The 22,638-nt window shown below is 43.9% G+C and overlaps 1 protein-coding gene across 2 annotated transcripts in view; it reads right to left on the bottom strand.

Annotated features, from left to right (window-relative positions):
• The window catches only part of UNC5C (unc-5 netrin receptor C), a 530,679-nt gene that overhangs the window by 71,901 nt on the left and 436,140 nt on the right, over positions 1-22,638 (bottom strand). Inside the window, exon 9 of one of the 2 annotated variants that reach the window (XM_077277392.1) lies at positions 10,419-10,484. The exons of the other annotated variant lie outside the window; for it this stretch is intronic. Coding sequence (XP_077133507.1) covers positions 10,419-10,484 — 66 coding nt within the window. The remainder of the gene's footprint in view (positions 1-10,418; positions 10,485-22,638) is intronic. 2 annotated transcript variants of the gene reach the window in all.

Consider the following 22,638-nt stretch of genomic DNA (forward strand, 5'->3'; position numbering starts at 1 on the left):
AAGTGCAATGTTATTTACGGACTTGTTAATGAAGCACTCCCATAAAAAGTGTTATGTGCTTAATATAGTGCAGTCATCATATTATATAACACTGTGTACTAACAATTGCTCATTTTGCCTTTCTACCCTGTTATTTCTCCTCTTTTCCATTAGGTCATGACATCATGTGATTAAAAAGTGACTAGCAGAACCCTTCTATGCCCCTATGTAAAAACAGGAGGTCAATTTTAAGAGTCATCAGTCACTGCAATAGTCCCTGGCAGGAGGAGGAGGTGCAGAAGTCAGGAGGTGAAGAAGGGAATGATAAATGCAGGGAAAAGAGACTTCCTGTTTCTACATAGAGCAGAGAAAAGAGAACTTCCTTGGTGGAAAGGCAAAATTCGCAATTGTGAGTACACAGTGCTATATAATCTAATTATTGCAATGTATTAGGATAAAAACGTTGATAGGATGAGTGCTTCTTTAAATTATTTTCACATTTATATTAGGAATAACAGAGAAATGGAACAATGCAGGGTACTATGAAAAGAAGTTCCGGATTTTTTTTCATGAGAAATACAATTATTTGCTAATAGCAAGACTTTGAGACTGATGACAGGTCAGCTTAACCCCTTGCCAATTTTCATTTTTTCACTTAGCTTTTTCTTCCTCTCATTTTAAGACACATAACAGTTTTATTTATCCATCATCGATGTTTTTGGCAGAACATGTTGAACCATTTTAATCATTTTTTATTGCATGTTATTTGTGGAGGTGTGACAACTGAAAAACGCCACTTTAGGTGTTTCATTTTTTTTCTTTGCTTTTATCTGATATGTTAAATGTTGTCACATTTTATATTTTCATGCATTGGACTTTTATTGATGCAGCAATACTAAAAATTCTTATTTTTATAATTTATTTATTTGCAGACAAGGAAGCATTTGAATTTTCATGTGTTTTAATTTTTATATTTTTAAAAGATTTTTTAACTATGTATTTTTTTTTCTATAAGTGACTTGAACCTGTAGCCACTTGATTGCAGTATATGGGATAAATTACTGGCTCCTATGAAACCTGACCTGGGCATCACATTAGTACCAAGGTACCAAAGTTGCACTGAGGGCAACCCATCAACACCCTAAAATCACATCATAGAAAAGACCATGGCACTCTGAGATTACCATCGGCACCCTGAAATCACAACACAGAGATAACTGTGACACCCTGAGATTACCATCGGCACCCTGAGACCACATCATAGAGATGACCATGGCACTCTGAGATTACCATCGGCACCCTGAGATCACATGACAGAGATAACTGTGACACCCTGAGATTACCACTCGCACCCTGAGACCACATCACAGAGATAACTGTGACACTCTGAGATTACCACTCGCACCCTGAGACCACCTCATAGAGATGACCATGGCACTCTGAGATTACCATCGGCACCCTGATATCACATGACAGATATAACTGTGACACCCTGAGATTACCATCGGCACCCTGAGATCCCATCACAGAGATAACTGTGACACCCTGAGATTACCACTCGTACCCTGAGACCACATCACAGAGATAACTGTGACACCCTGAGATTACCACTCGCACCCTGAGACCACATCACAGAGATGACCATGGCACTCTGAGATTACCATCAGCACCCTGAGATCACATCACAGAGATAACTGTGACACCCTGAGATTACCATCGGCACCCTGAGACCACATCACAGAGATAACTGTGACACTCTGAGATTACCATCGGCACCCTGAGACCACATCACATTACCCCCCACCCCCTGAAGATGGCTGGACCATCATTGTAAATACATCATTGTAAATACACACCTGTACTTTGTATCTCCCCACCTCATTGTAGATTGTAAGCTCTCACGAGCAGGGTCGTCTTATTTTGCTTTATTGCTGTATTGTTAACATTGTTACCTATGACTGTTGTGTTTGAAACTGTTAAACTGTAAAGCGCTGTGGAATATGTTGGCGCTATATAAATAAAGATTATTATTATTATTATTATCACAGAGATAACTGTGACACTCTGAGATTACCACTTGCACCCTGAGACCACATCACAGAGATAAATGTGACACTCTGAGATTACCACTCGCACCCTGAGACCACATCACAGAGATGACCATGGCACTCTGAGATTACCATCAGCACCCTGAGATCACATCACAGAAAAGACCATGGAACTCTGAGATTACCATCGGCACCCTGAGATCACCACACAGAGATGACCATGGCACCCTGAGATTACCATCAGCACCCTGAGACCACATCATAGAGATAAATGTGACACTCTGAGATTACCATCAGCACCCTGAGATCACATCACAGAAAAGACCATGGAACTCTGAGATTACCATCGGCACCCTGAGATCACCACACAGAGATGACCATGGCACTCTGAGATTACCATCGGCACCCTGAAATCACAACACAGAGATAACTGTGACACCCTGAGATTACCACTCGCACCCTGAGACCACATCACAGAGATAACTGTGACACTCTGAGATTACCATCGGCATCCTGAGATCACCACACAGAGATGACCATGGCACCCTGAGATTACCATCGGCACCCTGAGACCACATCACAGAGATAACTGTGACACCCTTAGATTACCATCGGCACCCTGAGACCACATCACAGAGATAACTGTGACACTCTGAGATTACCACTCGCACCCTGAGACCACATCACAGAGATAACTGTGACACTCTGAGATTACCATCGGCACCCTGAGACCACATCACAGAGATAACTGTGACACTCTGAGAATACCATCGGCACCCTGAGACCACATCACAGAGATAACTGTGACACTCTGAGATTACCATCGGCACCCTGAGATCACATCACAGAGATAACTGTGACACCCTGAGCTTACCATCGGCACCCTGAGACCACATCACAGAGATAACTGTGACACTCTGAGATTACCACTCGCACCCTGAGACCACATCACAGAGATAACTGTGACACTCTGAGATTACCATCGGCACCCTGAGACCACATCACAGAGATAACTGTGACACTCTGAGATTACCATCGGCACCCTGAGACCACATCACAGAGATAACTGTGACACTCTGAGATTACCACTTGCACCCTGAGACCACATCACAGAGATAAATGTGACACTCTGAGATTACCACTCGCACCCTGAGACCACATCACAGAGATAACTGTGACACTCTGAGATTACCACTCGCACCCTGAGACCACATCACAGTGATGACCATGGCACTCTGAGATTACCATCAGCACCCTGAGATCACATCACAGAAAAGACCATGGAACTCTGAGATTACCATCGGCACCCTGAGATCACCACACAGAGATGACCATGGCACCCTGAGATTACCATCGGCACCCTGAGACCACATCATAGAGATAAATGTGACACTCTGAGATTACCATCAGCACCCTGAGATCACATGACAGAAAAACCATGGAACTCTGAGATTACCATCGGCACCCTGAGATCACCACACAGAGATGACCATGGCACCCTGAGATTACCATCGGCACCCTGAGACCACATCATAGAGATGACCATGGCACTCTGAGATTACCATCGGCACCCTGAGACCACATCACAGAGATAACTGTGACACCCTGAGATTACCACTCGCACCCTGAGACCACATCACAGAGATAACTGTGACACTCTGAGATTACCATCGGCACCCTGAGACCACATCACAGAGATAACTGTGACACTCTGAGATTACCATCGGCACCCTGAGACCACATCACAGAGATAACTGTGACACTCTGAGATTACCATCGGCACCCTGAGACCACATCACAGAGATAACTGTGACACTCTGAGATTACCACTTGCACCCTGAGACCACATCACAGAGATAACTGTGACACTCTGAGATTACCACTTGCACCCTGAGACCACATCACAGAGATAAATGTGACACTCTGAGATTACCACTCGCACCCTGAGACCACATCACAGAGATGACCATGGCACTCTGAGATTACCATCAGCACCCTGAGATCACATCACAGAAAAGACCATGGAACTCTGAGATTACCATCGGCACCCTGAGATCACCACACAGAGATGACCATGGCACCCTGAGATTACCATCGGCACCCTGAGACCACATCATAGAGATGACCATGGCACCCTGAGATTACCATCGGCACCCTGAGACCACATCACAGAGATAACTGTGACACCCTGAGCTTACCATCGGCACCCTGAGACCACATCACAGAGATAACTGTGACACTCTGAGATTACCACTCGCACCCTGAGACCACATCACAGAGATAACTGTGACACTCTGAGATTACCATCGGCACCCTGAGACCACATCACAGAGATAACTGTGACACTCTGAGATTACCATCGGCACCCTGAGACCACATCACAGAGATAACTGTGACACTCTGAGATTACCACTTGCACCCTGAGACCACATCACAGAGATAAATGTGACACTCTGAGATTACCACTCGCACCCTGAGACCACATCACAGAGATGACCATGGCACTCTGAGACTACCATCAGCACCCTGAGATCACATCACAGAAAAGACCATGGAACTCTGAGATTACCATCGGCACCCTGAGATCACCACACAGAGATGACCATGGCACCCTGAGATTACCATCGGCACCCTGAGACCACATCATAGAGATGACCATGGCACTCTGAGAATACCATCGGCACCCTGAGACCACATCACAGAGATAACTGTGACACTCTGAGATTACCACTCGCACCCTGAGACCACATCGCAGAGATAACTGTGACACTCTGAGATTACCATCGGCACCCTGAGACCACATCACAGAGATAACTGTGACACTCTGAGATTACCATCGGCACCCTGAGACCACATCACAGAGATAACTGTGACACTCTGAGAATACCATCGGCACCCTGAGACCACATCACAGAGATAACTGTGACACTCTGAGATTACCATCGGCACCCTGAGACCACATCACAGAGATAACTGTGACACTCTGAGATTACCATCGGCACCCTGAGACCACATCACAGAGATAACTGTGACACTCTGAGATTACCACTTGCACCCTGAGACCACATCACAGAGATAAATGTGACACTCTGAGATTACCACTCGCACCCTGAGACCACATCACAGAGATGACCATGGCACTCTGAGACTACCATCAGCACCCTGAGATCACATCACAGAAAAGACCATGGAACTCTGAGATTACCATCGGCACCCTGAGATCACCACACAGAGATGACCATGGCACCCTGAGATTACCATCGGCACCCTGAGACCACATCATAGAGATGACCATGGCACTCTGAGAATACCATCGGCACCCTGAGACCACATCACAGAGATAACTGTGACACTCTGAGATTACCACTCGCACCCTGAGACCACATCGCAGAGATAACTGTGACACTCTGAGATTACCATCGGCACCCTGAGACCACATCACAGAGATAACTGTGACACTCTGAGATTACCATCGGCACCCTGAGACCACATCACAGAGATAACTGTGACACTCTGAGAATACCATCGGCACCCTGAGACCACATCACAGAGATAACTGTGACACTCTGAGATTACCATCGGCACCCTGAGACCACATCACAGAGATAACTGTGACACTCTGAGATTACCATCGGCACCCTGAGACCACATCACAGAGATAACTGTGACACTCTGAGATTACCACTCGCACCCTGAGACCACATCGCAGAGATAACTGTGACACTCTGAGATTACCATCGGCACCCTGAGACCACATCACAGAGATAACTGTGACACTCTGAGATTACCATCGGCACCCTGAGACCACATCACAGAGATAACTGTGACACTCTGAGAATACCATCGGCACCCTGAGACCACATCACAGAGATAACTGTGACACTCTGAGATTACCATCGGCACCCTGAGACCACATCACAGAGATAACTGTGACACTCTGAGATTACCATCGGCACCCTGAGACCACATCACAGAGATAACTGTGACACTCTGAGAATACCATCGGCACCCTGAGACCACATCACAGAGATAACTGTGACACTCTGAGATTACCATCGGCACCCTGAGACCACATCACAGAGATAACTGTGACACTCTGAGATTACCATCGGCACCCTGAGACCACATCACAGAGATAACTGTGACACTCTGAGATTACCACTCGCACCATGAGACCACATCACAGAGATGACCATGGCACTCTGAGATTACCATCAGCACCCTGAGATCACATCACAGAGATAACTGTGACACTCTGAGATTACCACTCGCACCCTGAGACCACATCACAGAGATAACTGTGACACTCTGAGATTACCATCGGCACCCTGAGACCACATCACAGAGATAACTGTGACACTCTGAGATTACCACTTGCACCCTGAGACCACATCACAGAGATAACTGTGACACTCTGAGATTACCATCGGCACCCTGAGATCACCACACAGAGATGACCATGGCACCCTGAGATTACCATCGGCACCCTGAGACCACATCATAGAGATAAATGTGACACTCTGAGATTACCATCAGCACCCTGAGATCACATCACAGAAAAGAACATGGAACTCTGAGATTACCATCGGCACCCTGAGATCACCACACAGAGATGACCATGGCACCCTGAGATTACCATCGGCACCCTGAGACCACATCACAGAGATAACTGTGACACCCTGAGATTACCATCGGCACCCTGAGACCACATCACAGAGATAACTGTGACACTCTGAGATTACCATCGGCACCCTGAGACCACATCACAGAGATAACTGTGACACTCTGAGATTACCATCGGCATAGAGATCACATCACAGAGATGCCCGTGGCGCCCTAAGATTACCATTGACACCCTGAGATCACGCACTCTGACATTTTTTATGTTTTCTTTCTCTATAAAAAAAAGTCTTCTTGGCTGGGCTTTAATGTTATGTCAAAAAGGAGTTGTGGAAAATATTGATTTCATCTTTAGGATCATCCTCATTCAAAACACCAACTTGTAAAAATCTTCATTTTTATTGGCCGTCTGATCAAGTTTCTATAGCTCTTGAACACCAGGGTGACCAAAAAAACCTGCAAAGAGCTAACAGCAGAAATGTTCACTATTTCTACCTCCAGACTATAAAATAAGTGATCGTGTGCTTCTTTTTACCTCGTCCACTGTACATCCTCTCAACATACGTCTAATACTCAATGATCATGTAACCATTGTAGATAAAACAGAACATTTCAATTCCTTAGGAACCTTCATTTCTCATAATGTAAATGAATAATAATGCAAAGCAATATCAGCACAGGAAAGCTACGGTTGGCCTAAGGCTGGGAAGTGTGAACATGCTGGATGTAAGAAATGATAAATATTGTAGCTCGCTCCCTTCCATTTTCAGTTCTCGCCACAAGATAATAAATGTAGGATTTAACATATAATATACTGTATACTTTATTCAGTATTTAACCAGATTCCATGTGTTCTTTCCTATTCTAACTCTATTGTGGACATTGTAGGTAATGACTTCCAGCTCCGCCATGTTTCTGTCCATAATACATTCTGTATTTACCGTCATACTATCTGCAGTAAATATTCGGAAGCTCTGCATGTTGGCTTGTGGTGACAAGCAAGGTGCTAAAAAATAAGGCAAAACTATGAATGTCTATGAGTTTTACATACTCCATTATAATACTAAGATTACATGACTGGGAGTTGTGAAAATAGGCAGAAAATGATCTTCCTAGTGTTTTGCTTTGTAAATGCATAGTGAAAGTGCGATGGTTGTCGTATAGCCCAAGACCATATCTTGTTTTTGCATCCGGTCATATATGAAAAATGTAATCTATCCTAACATTAAAAGGGGTGAGGTGGTGGGGACTAGAGAAGGTGGTGGGGACTAGAGAAAGTGGTGGGGACTAGAGAAGGTGGTGGGGACTAGAGATGGGCAGATTTATTCCAGTGAAATTGAATTCTACTCAAATTTGACAAAAACCTGTATTCTCCAGAATATGGATTTTTTCCAATTTTCTCTGTACAAAATCAGCAAGGCGTTCATGTTGCTGAACCATAGAATGTTGGCAAAAAGTTAAAAAAAACCTAATAATCACATAACCGCTTATCTGCCTAGTTGCCCAAGGCCGCTCAATGCTCTTGTTTTTGCCATTGTGTGCCACGTCTTTGGGTCCTTCACTTTAGGCCAGGACTTCTGGCCACACCAAAGCCTCAGAGGTCACTGCACATTGTAAGGCTGTGGTACATGTCATAATGTCATGACATGTATAGCACCGGTATGGTGAGCAGTGACATCCGAGGCCTAGTCGCGGCTAACCAGCCTAGAGTGAAGGCACCAGAGATGCGTTAGCGGAGAGAAGACTTCGGAGAGGACTGGACATCAACCAGTGAGCAGCTCAGGCGTCCAGACAGATGAGCAGTAAGGTGAGCATTAGTTTTTGCTTGTCTGCTTTCACAACATATATTTATTATGTTCTGGGGTCTGTAGGGGCCCAGTGTATAATAAGGAACATTCATCGTGCTGAATATATCTGCTAAACATTGAATTTCACTGGTAAATTCGTGCGATTTGTGGAATTTGAATTTTTTCAGATTCGTTTATCTCCAGGGAATATTCATCATGAGAGGAATTTTTGAAGTCATTTACACTGGAGGATGCATTGCCTATATTTGCGTCAAATTTATCAAAGGTTCATATGATGTGTGACCCATTTGGTGCATTCTTTGATATACAGTAACACTTCTGTCTAGAGTTGTTTTTACATTTTCACGATACACCTTACTGGAGTAAGAATTGTACATTTTTATGCAACCCTTTTAAAAATTATCAATTTGTTAATGGAATTTGAGCCATTTTTTTAGACATGACAACGTTTTTAAAAGAGCAGTGTAAAATAGAAGAACGTTGTGAATTTTTGAGCAAGTATAGCGTACAACAAAATGTACAACTTTTTGATGCCATATAACCAGCACGAAATCCTTGATCAATCCCTTTCTATGTGTTTATTGACAATTAAGTGAATTTGACTGGTAGAGTTGATAACCATTATTCATGTACATCAGCTTAAATCTGTCACCAGATTTTACAATAAATACAGAATCCGTTAATAAATGGAATCTGTCAGCATGTTTTTGCTGTGTAATCTGAGCGTATCATAACGTAGAGGCAGAGAGCCTGATTCCAGTGATAAGTCACTTACTGGGCTGCTTGCTATAGATTCTAAAAAATCAGTTATATCAGCAGGAGATTATCATTAGAGGAATAGTCATGAAGCCCTCCTGCTTTGTGTAACCTCACCCCGTCCACCGATGATTAGCAGATTTCTGGCAATTTACAGAATGCACAGAACTCTGAGCACCGCTAGATCTGCAGCAGAGAAAATTGTGTCTAAGTCATAATCACAGAATGCAGACAAGCAAATAACACATTGCTGGAATCAGGGTCTCAGACCTCAAATCATGTTGCTCTCAGATTACCTAGCAAAAATACAATGACAAATTCCTTTTAAGTAGATCCCTAAGGCTAGGTTCTCATTGCGCTAGGGCAATCCGTTTAGCGCTAGCGGATTGCGCTAACGCAATGTATTTGTAGGGGTCGCGTTTAGGGGTCGCGTTAACGTCACCGCTCTCGCAGATCCCCGATCTGCGAGAGCGGGGAACGGACCTCGGGCCACAAAAGAACGGCACATCGCTAGCGCGAGCCAAAAAAGGCACGCGCTAGCGATGCGCTTCAGGCAGAAACAACATTGCTGTAAATGGGTGCGCTAACGGACCCGTTGCATGGCGTTAATTGCGACATTTTCGCCGAGCAACGCTGTCCGTTAGCGATCACCCAATAACGCAATGTGAACCTAGCCTAAGATGTGTTGAGGTTAGTGTACTTTCTTTTGTATACTGTGTCAAAATGGCTATATAGTCCTTTTTTGAAAGATTCAATTTTGTGTTGGGATTAAAAAGCCATCTTGACCTGCATTTTCAACATAAGTACACCAGTTTTATCAGGTCTAAAGTATTTCTTTAAACAATGTATGCAGTTTTTATTGTGAAAGTGACTGATCTTTAAATCCATGATTTTTACGTGGATATCCATAGACTGACCATAGACTAACGTGTAAGCAAATCCTGCTCTTCTCTACAGCACATAAACATCTGTTAAGTTTCCACAGTTTGTCTATTTTCACAAATGGAGCAAAATTTATTGCAGTAAATGAAAGTAAGAGCCAGCTCTAGACCACAAATATAATATATGATACAATGGGTGCAGCCATCAAGGCACTGGTTGTGGATCACATGTACAATGTCTTTTAACAAAGTAGAAATAAAAACACAATAATAATAACAATAATAATAATAACATCAAAAAATAAAAAATCAAATAAAAAACTTACAAGGATATCCAAACTCCTTCTGTGTTTTCTGCTCATTGGTTCGAGGTGAAAGAGGTAAAATCGGGCCTTAAAAAGGAAGAAAGAAAAGAAAAAAAAACAAAGGAAACACAAATCATATGAATAAAATAAAATTTGTAAAATAACTCAAATGAAAATCAAAAAGACAGACTTAAAGGCAAATAAAGATTAAAGATGCTAAATTTTCATTATTGACATCTAATCCCAAGAACCTGCTTTTATCTCAACGTATAAAGTTTAATTTTCAAAATATCCAATGTTTGTGTTGGATGGATCCCTGCAGTGGGACTGGTATGTTATGACAAGCTCTACAGAGGCACACTTCTGTCACTGGAAGTGTATAGAAAGCAACCAGAAATCTGATTTAAAAAACAAAGAAGCAATGGGGCAGTACAGATTAGCGATTTTGCGTGTGAAAAAACAGTGGCATACACTAGCTTCTTCCGTAAATTGGATGACCCTTATGCATTTAAACAGGTGTGCAAAAAAAATCAGATGCCATAAGGAGCCACCATATAGTATTGAATATTATAGATACACTAGATGGAGGCCCAATGCAATCGCATCGCGAGGGCGGTAATGTCACGATGAGGGCAGGCATGCGGCGCTGTTGTTGCCTAATGGCATCCTGTGATAATCTAATGAGTTTTGCATCAGGGGACTCATGTGCTTGATGCCTATGCTTATAAGCACCATTTTTGTCCCAACGATGCTGATGCTCTTCAAGAGTCTCATTTGCCCTTTGTTGTCTTCAATGTTGTGCCTTTGCTCCTTTCCTTTCATTGTCATTGGCGCACTTTTTTAGGAGGAGCCATGTTGGCGTTGATATTTGCTTTTTGAAGGGGTTTTCTCACGAACAAAAGTTCATTTTAAAAATTGTCTGTGTCTGACCGTGGACTGAACATACCACATCTCCTAGGCAGGGGAGGAAGCAAAAGACAATACTGATATTACAGCAGGAGATCGCTTAGGATACATTTTGTGATGTAAAATATTTTTTAAAAACAGTGATATATTTTACCTCACAAAATGAATCCACTGTTATCCCCTGCTGTAATGTCAGTATTGTCTTTTGCTTCCTCCCCTGCCCAGGAGATGTGGTATGCTCCGTACACGGTCAGACACAGTCAATTTTTAAAATGAACTTTAGTTCGTAGGAAACCCCTTTAATGTGACCGGATTCCTCTGCCTGTAGACATGTCGCACATCTGCCGCCAGGACAAGCCGAATGATTCACTGCACCTGCGCGTAATTTGCGCAGGCGCAGTAAATCAGACCGCTGCCATCTTTGTGCAGACAGATAGCGGCGGTCACATTAAAACTGCGCATGCACTCCTCCCGTACAAAGATGGCGGCAGTCAGTGAATCATTCTGCTGATCCCGGTGGCAGTGTGTTCGCGACGGTGTTCCGCTGGTGGTACCATGCAAGAGGCTGCGTGAGTGTGTGAGTGTGAATGTGAGTGTGAATGTGAGTGTGAGTTTGTGTGAATGTGAGTATATGAGTGTGAGTGTGTGAGAGTGTGTATGTGGTGCAACGGTGTTCTGCTGGTGGTACAGCGCAATAGGTTGGTACCAGCAGCAGTTTCCATATTGAGACACTCATCCCTTTTGTGTCCCAATATGGCGGTCGGTGAACTTCCTCCACTTGGAATTCTGGGATACAGTGACATCTGGACAGAACAGGAAATGAAAACATTACAAGGCAATTATATAAATAGATTGAAATTCTGTAACATAGAAAATTGTAAATGGTCTAGTAAATTATTAAAAAAATCAGATTGTATCAGGACTAGTGTTGAGCATTCCGATACTGCAAATATCGGGTATCGGCCGATATTCGCTGTATCGGAATTCCGATACCGAGTTCCGATATTTTTGCGATATCGGGAATCGGGATCGGGATCCATAATCATGTAAAAAATAAAGAATAAAAATAAAAAATATGGATATACTCACCCACCGACGGCCCCTGGCTCACAGCGGTGCAACCGGCAGCCTCCGTTCCTAAGAATGCAGTGAGTGTAGGACCTGCGATGACGTCGCGGTCTTGTGATTGGTCGCGTGACCGCTCATGTGACCGCTCACGTGACCGCGACGTCATTGAAGGTCCTTCACTCTCTGCATTCTTAGGAACGGAGGCAGACGCTTGCAGCGGTGACAGCTAGGGCTCATCCGAGGGTGAGTATATCCATATTTTTTATTTTTATTCTTTATTTTTTACATGAATATGGATCCCAGGGCCTGAAGGAGAGTTTCCTCTCCTTCAGACCCTGGGAACCATCCAGGATCAGTTCCGATATTTGTGTCCCATTGACTTGTATTGGTATCGGGTATTGGTATCGGCGATATATGATATTTTTTGGATATCGGCCGATCCAATCCGATACCGATACTTTCAAATATCGGAAGGTATCGTTCAACACTAATCAGGACTGCACACATGACAAGTGAGAAAAAATCTGAATGATTTTTTAATATGCTTGTGTGAACTTGCCCTTGGGATGACCCACCCTTTTCATTAATAAGATGACCCAGAGATGTTTGTGAGGCATGATGTTGCAGGGGAAAGAAAATTCCCTTCTATCACTGTTATTACATACACAGTATACTGTATGCCTGTATAGATAGATATGGACAATCTTTTTAAGAAATTAAGGTCATTGGTCCATTGTTTTTTTTAGAAAGCCTCCAAAGACTAAACCATGTAAAAGAATATCTTTGTTAATATTTATGTACTGTTTTATCTGCTTTCCTCAATTCAATGATCGTGAGAATGATATCAAATGGGCTTCCTTTAGGGTAAGACATATAATATCATCTAGGGAATGACATATAATATCATCTACGATATGACATAATATCATCTAGGGAATGACATATAATATCTTCTAGGGTATGACATATAATGTCATTTAGAACCACATTGAAGTCTGATACATTGGTTGTGTAGTATAAAAGAAGAAAATGAGGCAGATGATTATGACAGTATACAACTGTCATTAATGGGTTGTCATTCAGTATCGCTACCTGGCTAAAGAAATGGTTGAATGCAATACTAAAAGATTATGACTATGATGTGGGCAAAAGGGCAAAACATGGTGCAAAAACATACTGGTGCCATTTTAGTGACTGTAATCACCAAGGTTCATTCACTGAAGAGCAATGAGAAACACATCTAGTCTTGAGTTTGATCCCAGGGTTCAGGTTAAATCAATTTTGGAGCATTTACATGATATTTCATGTGCAGAAGTGCCTCTTATTACCTGGTATTCGCAGCAGATCTATCTGCTCATCTTGGCTTAAGGCTAGTCATGATTATACTGTTAATAAATGTGTCAGTGTCTTTACTGCGGCTGTAAAAATGTATGTTTAATCATCAAAGCACTACATACTGTGCACATCCATAATTAATGCACACATAATAATTATATGATAATTACGACCGGGAAGTGACTTAATCATATACATGTGTAGAAGGGTTAGGAGGATCGTCTCACTGCTAAAGGATTGAGATTCATGACTATTCCGCTGTGCACCTTTCATCAAATTCATGAACAAGTATGGACAAAGATGACACTTAGTTGCTAAAACAGCAGAAATATGACAACCTGGAGAGCTAATTGGCTCATGCTAACGATATAAAAATGGAGCAGCTGCTCTTCCTATGATAACAAATTTAGGGAGTGTGTTGTCACATTGCACCCAGCAATAGGTAATAGGGTCCATTAAATGAATAATTCTCATTAAGACCTCGTACAATATACCTGACACAGAAGCCCTACAGGTAAAATAGGCTAAAATAGAAGCAGATATCTTACCGCAACAAAAATTAACTAAGCTAAAACTCAGAGTCATCAGTATGAAAAAATGTCACTTTTTTTCTATTGCTACAAATTCTATCCCATATATTTCAGAAGAATCTGGAGAGCTGGTTGCAACCAGTATGACATATGCAGGTATCTCTTAAAGCTCTTAGTCCCCAAAGCAAAGTCCGTATCAGGGTCCCCAAAGAATCAAGTATCATGGTCACAATTATGGGGCAGAGATGCTATTGATCCTTCCCCCGAGGTTCCAGGACTAATTTGTGGCCATACCCTTAGCATCTTATACCATATTTGCCAACATTCTCATTTTGCTTGGACAGACTCATGGTTAGACCCTTAAAGGTTTAGGTTTACAAACATGGTTGTTGTGTGGCCATTCTTGTGTATTCTGGAGGAGTTCATAGACATTTCAAGGGCAGGGCTTATATTCACTTATTTTGTACATCAAAATGTTGGTAAGAACGTACAACAATTAATCCACAGGTGACCTCTAGGGTATCTCTCACATAAGGTACTGTTTGTCCAAACTCCAGAACTGTGCAACGTGGGAATACAGGTGTAACCTTACTAGAATAATGGATTGCATGGTGATACAGAACTATTTCCATGTATTATCCCTTGGTTCCACATGTAACAATTACTTTAACTTGCTCCCCACTTCTCCTTCCAGTAATGGCATATTTTTATAATGCTGCATACAAAACTGAAATATGTCTGACAGACGTAGATGTGCTACAGTAGTCTGACAAAGCAACATGACAATCCCTGTGGAAAATTTATTGACGGCTATAATGGACGTCACTCAGCTTAAAATATTTCCTAAAATGACAGAAGAAGTCAGTTTTAAGATTTATTATTAGATTTAATGGTGACTTCTTCAATCATATGAGACAATTTCTTTAGACCTCATGCAGCCAGCTGTATTACTGCTGCATTTTGTAAGGAACCATTACAAGGCAAGGCTTGTGAATTTAACAAACTTTTATAGCCTTCTCCATGGTACAGAATTGCTAAGGTAGACTATCTACAGTTTATAGCATTTGATTGGACATTGTATGGCGGGACACAGTCTAAGCTCTATCTACCAAGTACATGTGGCTTAAAATGTGGAGAATAAAAAAAATGGCTGATTTCTAGTTGACAGAAGAGCCAAACCATGTTGCTTGTGTCAGGTCCGTTGTTTTTGTAGGAATAAATCAGAAGTATTTATATTTTAAAGGGAACCTGTCACCCCCAAAATCGATGGTGAGGTAAGCTCACCATCATCAGGGGCCTATCTACAGCATTCTGTAATGCTGTAGATAAGCCCCCGATGTTACCTGAAAGAGGAGAAAAAGACGTTAGATTATACTCACCCAGGGGCGGTCCCGCTGCGGTTCGGGTCCAATGGGTGTCTCAGGTCCAGTCGGCGCCTCCTATCTTCATTCCATGATGTCCTCTTCTGGTCTTCACACCGCGGCTGCGGCGTGGGTGTACTTTGTCTGCCCTGTTGAGGGCAGAGCAAAGTACTGCAGTGCGCAGGTGCCGGGACAGGTCAGAGAGGCCCGGCGCCTGCGCACTGCAGTACTTTGCTCTGCCCTCAACAGGGCAGACAAAGTACGCCTGCGCCGCAGCTGCGGCATGAAGACCACAAGAGGACGTCATGGAATGAAGATGGGAGGCTCCGGACCGGACCTGAGACACCCATTGGACCCGGACCGCAGCGGGACCGCCCCTGGGTGAGTATAGTCTAACGTCTTTTTCTCCTCTTTCAGGTAACATAGGGGGCTTATCTACAGCATTCCAGAATGCTGTAGATAAGCCCCTGATGACGGTGAGCTTACCTCACTATCGATTTTGGGGGTGACAGGTTCCCTTTAACCCCTTAATGCTCCACGATGGAAAAATCCAACATGGAATGGGCCAAGGTGTGTGGAGAAAGCACATATTAAATAGCCAGTATCTGCCTTCGTCTGAGCTCTGGCCACAGCTGCTAAGCATTTAGACGTCACTGTATAACATGGGTATTTTAATAGATTATTCGACTACATTTATTGTGTCCTGCTGTCTCAACTGAGTTAGATTGATTGCTAACGAGAGGGGGAAAAAAAAAAGTGAGATCTAAGAGCTAGCCTTCTATAAATGTAGACATACTTTGGGGATGCATTCGTGCAGGGGTGCATTTGTGCACTATTATTCGTGTACATTTATTCAAAGTACTTTTTCTAAGTACTCGCAGTTATAACATGGCAGTTAGACAGGGCAGGAGACAGGTAAGACAATCTAAATCTACTCCCTGTTCATTTGGAATAGAACAAATATTCACCATATGTATCTGCATAATCTATATCCTGGCTGCCGCATTCACACACTTTCACCGCCCTTGCATTAACTCTTTACACTTCATCCATATTGGCCCCTCTGTCCTTGCCTCTCGTATGTATAGCACTCATGCTCTGTTCACATTGCTTAATAGCGCAGATCCATTCAGTCCTACCATCCAACACAAGAGACGTTCTCACAAATCACTTAACCATCTGCTCACTCTTTCTATCCTCCTTCTCCTAGTCGCTGGAGACATCTCTCCCAACCCCGGCCCCCCATGTTATAGCCAGTCAAACCTCCCAACTGTTACACTCAGAAACCTCTCAAACCTTATTAATATTCCATGCATGCCTTCTGTCTTTTTCAATTGTGCCCCTTGGAATTCTCGCTCTGTGTGTAATAAACTCTCCTTCATCCATGACTTCTTCCTTACTAATTCTCTTAATCTCCTGGCTCTTACTGAAACCTTGGATCCAGCAGTCAGACACCACCCCTGCTGCTGCTCTTTCATATGGTGGACTACACTTTTCTCATACCCCAAGATCGGACAACAGAGCAGGTGGAGGCGTTGGTCTGCTCCTTTCACCCAAATGTACCTTCCAAGTTATCCCCCAAGTACCCTCACTTGTCTTCCATTCCTTTGAGGTCCATGCTGTCAGACTCTACATACCCTTCTCCATGCGAGTGGCAGTGGTGTATCGTCCTCCCGGCCCTCTCATCAGTTCCTGGATCACTTTGCCACCTGGCTTCCACACTTTCTCTTCTGTGACACCTCCACCCTCATCATGGGTGATTTCAACATGCCCATTGCTTCTCCCCTCTCCCCATCTGCTTCTCACCTTTTATCTCTAACCTCCTCTTTCGGCCTCTCGCAGCATACTAACTCTCCAACGCATGAAGATGGAAACACCCTCGACTTGGTCTTCTCCCGGCTTTGCTCAGTGAACGATTTCACAAACTCCCCTCTCCCGCTCTCTGACCACAACCTTCTTTCATTCTTTATCAAGAACTGCCATCCCGCTCAGGTCACCCCCACTTTCCACACTTATAGAAACATACAGGCCATTAACACCCAGAAACGTATGAAGAACTTGCAGTCCTCATTGGCCCCAATCTCCTCCATCTCATGTCCTGATTCTGCTCTGAAGCATTACAATGAAACCCTGCAAAGTGCCCTGGATGAAGCTGCACCTCCTATACATAGAACAACTCAGCACAGATGGCGACAACCGTGGCACACTATGCAAACCCGTTTCCTGCAGCGGTGCTCCAGGTGCGCCGAACATCTGTGGAGAAAATCTAATCTACCCAAAGATTTCATCCATTATAAGTTCATGCTAAAAACATGCAGCTCTGCCCTTCACCTCTCCAAACAAACCTATTTCAACACCCTTATCATCTCGCTGTCCAATAACCCTAAACGTCTCTTTGACACTTTCCAGTCCCTACTCAATCCAAGAGTGCAGGCCCCAACCATGGATCTCCGCGCTGACGATCTGGCCAATTACTTCAAAGAAAAAATTGACCACATTCGACAGGAAATCATCTCCCAATCTCTTCATACCATGCACTGTCCTCCCTGTTGTGAACTCTGTTTTCGGGCTCCCTCTTGTGGTCACTGGTGGTATGGTGTGACTTTTGCTTTGGGCTCCCCCTGGTGGCTTTGTTTGTTATCCTGCTGGTCTCTGGCTATCAGCTGGTTCGTTATCCTCTGGGAGGTTCCTATATAGCTCTGTTTTACTTCCACTTGTGGCCGGCTGTCGATGTAATCAGTGCTACTCAGATTCCTTCTGACTACCTTGCTCCCAGTCCATCCAGGATAAGCTAAGTTTTGTTTGCTCATTTTTTGATCAGCAGTGTTTATCATGTTTTCTGTTCAAGCTTGCTAAAATGTAATTCCCTCGCTTGCTGGTTGCTCTAGTGGGCTGAGTTTCTCTCCACACACCGTTAGTTGGTGTGTGGGTTCTTGAAATCTCAGGATGGATATTTTGTAAGGGTTTTTTATTGATCGCATAGACCCCTGCTCTATTTTCTGCTTTCTAGTACTAGTGGGCCTCTTTTGCTGAATCTGATTTCATCCCTATGTATGTGCCTTCTTCTTACTTCACCGTTAATATTTGTTGGGGGCTTCTATATCTTTGGGGATTATTTCTCTGGAGGCAAGCGAGGTCTTTCTTTCTCTTTAGGGGTAGCTAGTTCCTCAGGCTGGCTCGAGACGTCTAAGAATTTTTTAGGCACGTTCACCGGCTACCTCTAGTTGTTTTGGATAGGTTCAGATTTGCGATCAGTCCAGTTACCATCTCCCTAGAGCTCGTCCTTAGTTTAATCACTTGCTGATCTATTTGTGATCCAACGCCACTTGGGATCATAACAGTACAGCCGGCCTGTAAAGTGTTAATTGCATGGCAGAAGCAGGAGAAAAGAAGCCTTGAGAATTTTTTTTTTTTATTTGCCGTGTGTCTAGCTGCTGTTGCTGCTTCTCTCCTCCTCTTAATCTTGGTGTGGCTCTGAGTTCAGCTGCTGACATGGATGTCCTGAGCTTGGCTTCCAGTCTGGATCATTTTGCTGCTAGGGTTCAAAGTATTCAGGATTTTGTTGTTCACAGTCCTATGTCAGAGCCTAGAATACCTATTCCGGAGTTGTTTTCTGGAGATAGATCTAGGTTCCTGAATTTTAGGAACAATTGTAAGTTGTTTCTTTCTTTGAAACCTCGTTCCTCTGGTGATGCCGTTCAGCACGTTAAGATTATGATTTCCTTTTTGCGTGGTGACCCCCAAGATTGGGCCTTCGCATTGGCGCCAGGGGATCCTGCATTGCTTAGTGTAGATGCGTTTTTTCTAGCCCTTGGATTGCTCTATGAGGAACCTAATCTTGAGAACCAGGCTGAAAAAACGTTATTGGCCCTCTCGCAGGGGCAAGATGAAGCAGAGGTGTACTGCCAGAAATTTCGAAAATGGTCGGTGCTTACTCAGTGGAATGAGTGTGCCCTGGCTGCAAATTTCAGAGAAGGTCTTTCTGAAGCCATTAAGAATGTCATGGTGGGGTTCCCTACGCCTGCAGGTCTGAATGAGTCAATGACTCTGGCCATTCAGATTGATCGGCGTTTGCGGGAGCGCAAACCTGTGCACCATTTGGTGGTGTCTTCTGAACAGACACCTGAATCTATGCAATGTGACAGAATTCTGACCAGAAGTGAACGGCAAAATTATAGACGGCAAAATGGGTTGTGCTTTTACTGTGGTGACTCAGCTCATGTTATCTCAGCATGCTCTAAGCGCAAAAAAAGGTTGATAAATCTGTCACCATTGGTACTTTACAGCCTAAGTTCATTTTGTCTGTTACCCTGATTTGTTCCCTGTCATCTTACCCGGTTAATGCTTTTGTAGATTCAGGTGCCGCCCTGAGTCTGATGGATTGGTCATTTGCCAGGCGCTGTGGTTTTGATTTGGAGCCTTTAAAATTCCCTATTCCACTAAGGGGAATTGATTCTACACTATTGGCTACGAATAGACCTCAGTACTGGACACAAGTGACCATGTGCATGACTCCTGTTCATCGGGAGGTGATTCGCTTTCTTGTACTGCATAATTTGCATGATGTCGTCGTGTTGGGTCTACCATGGTTGCAGACTCATAATCCAGTCCTGGATTGGAAAGCTATGTCGGTGTCAAGTTGGGGTTGTCAGGGAATTCATGGTGACGCTCCTGTGGTGTCAATTGCTTCGTCCACTCCTTCTGAAGTCCCTACGTTTTTGTCAGACTACCAGGATGTATTTGAGGAGCCCAAACTCAATTCTCTACCTCCTCATAGGGACTGTGATTGTGCTATAAATTTGATTCCTGGTAGTAAGTTTCCTAAGGGCCGACTTTTCAATTTATCTGTGCCGGAGCATGCTGCCATGCGGAGTTATATAAAGGAGTCTTTAGAGAAGGGACATATTCGCCCGTCCTCATCCCCTCTTGGTGCAGGATTCTTTTTTGTGGCTAAAAAGGATGGTTCCCTGAGACCCTGTATTGATTATCGCCTTTTGAATAAAATCACGGTCAAATTTCAGTATCCTTTGCCATTGTTAACTGATTTGTTTGCTCACATTAGGGGGTCTAGTTGGTTCACCAAGATAGATCTTCGTGGTACGTATAACCTTGTGCGTATAAAACAGGGTGATGAATGGAAAACTGCATTTAATACGCCTGAAGGCCATTTTGAGTACTTGGTGATGCCTTTTGGACTTTCTAATGCTCCTTCAGTCTTTCAGTCCTTTATGCATGACATCTTCCGTGAATATCTGGATAAGTTTATGATTGTGTATCTGGATGATATTCTGGTTTTTTCGGATGATTGGGAGTCTCATGTTAAGCAGGTCAGGATGGTCTTTCAGGTCCTACGTGACAATGCTTTATTTGTGAAGGGCTCAAAATGTCTTTTTGGAGTCCAGAAGATTTCATTTTGGGTTTCATTTTTTCTCCTTCTACTATTGAGATGGACCCAGTCAAGGTTCAGGCTATTCATAACTGGACGCAGCCTACATCTGTTAAGAGTCTTCAAAAGTTCTTGGGTTTTGCTAATTTTTACCGTCGCTTCATAGCTAATTTTTCTGGCGTTGTTAAGCCTTTGACGGATTTGACCAAGAAGGGTTCTGATGTGACTAATTGGTCTTCTGCGGCTGTGGAGGCCTTTCGGGAGCTGAAGCGTCGGTTTTCTTCGGCTCCGGTCTTAGGTCAGCCAGATGTCTCACTTCCCTTCCAGGTGGAGGTTGATGCTTCCGAGATTGGAGCGGGGGCTGTTTTGTCGCAGAGAAGCCCCGATGGCTCTGTGATGAAGCCATGTGCTTTCTTTTCAAGAAAGTTTTCGCCTGCCGAGCGGAATTATGATGTCGGTAATCGGGAGCTGTTGGCTATGAAGTGGGCATTTGAGGAGTGGCGACCTTGGCTCGAGGGAGCTAAACATCGTGTGGTGGTCTTGACTGACCACAAGAATTTGATTTATCTCGAGTCGGCCAAGCGGCTGAATCCCAGACAGGCTCGTTGGTCGTTGTTTTTCTCTCGTTTTGATTTCATGGTCTCGTACCTGCCGGGTTCGAAGAATGTGAAAGCTGATGCTCTTTCTAGGAGTTTTGTGCCTGACTCTCCTGGAGATTCAGAGCCGGCTGGTATCCTTAGAGAAGGGGTGATTTTGTCTGCCATCTCCCCAGATTTGCGACGTGTGCTGCAAGAGTTTCAGGCGGATAGACCTGACCGCTGTCCACCGGAGAGACTGTTTGTCCCGGATAGGTGGACCAACAGAGTCATCTCCGAGGTTCATTCTTCGGTGTTGGCGGGCCATCCTGGAATATTTGGTACCAGAGACTTGGTGGCCAGGTCTTTTTGGTGGCCTTCCTTGTCATGGGATGTGCGTTCCTTTGTGCAGTCGTGTGGAATTTGTGCTCGGGCGAAGCCTTGCTGTTCTCGTGCCAGTGGTTTGCTGTTACCTTTGCCTGTCCCGAAGAGGCCTTGGATGCACATTTCCATGGATTTTATTTCAGATCTCCCTGTCTCTCAGAGAATGTCTGTCATCTGGGTGGTGTGTGATCGTTGCCTTCCTCCTCCGAGTTGGTTCCACTGTTTTTTCAAAATGTGGTTCGTTTGCACGGGATTCCTGAGAACATTGTTTCTGACAGAGGATCCCAGTTTGTGTCTAGATTTTGGCGGAGCTTTTGTGCTAAGTTGGGCATTGAATTGTCTTTTTCGTTGGCCTTCCATCCTCAGACGAATGGCCAAACCGAGCGAACTAATCAGACCTTGGAGACTTATTTAAAATGTTTTGTTTCTGCTGACCAGGACGACTGGGTTACTTTTTTACCGTTGGCCGAGTTTGCCCTTAATAATCGGGCTAGTTCTGCTACTTTGGTTTCTCCTTTTTTTTGTAATTCGGGGTTTCATCCTCGTTTTTCCTCGGGTCAGGTGGAGCCTTCTGACTGTCCTGGAGTGGATGTTGTGGTGGATAGGTTGCATCAGATTTGGAATCATGTGGTGGACAATTTGAAGTTGTCACAAGAGAAGGCTCAGCTCTTTGCCAACCGCCGTCGCTGTGTGGGT

This window comes from Ranitomeya variabilis, chromosome 1 (genome assembly GCF_051348905.1).
Source record: "Ranitomeya variabilis isolate aRanVar5 chromosome 1, aRanVar5.hap1, whole genome shotgun sequence".
Lineage (NCBI taxonomy): Eukaryota > Metazoa > Chordata > Amphibia > Anura > Dendrobatidae > Ranitomeya > Ranitomeya variabilis.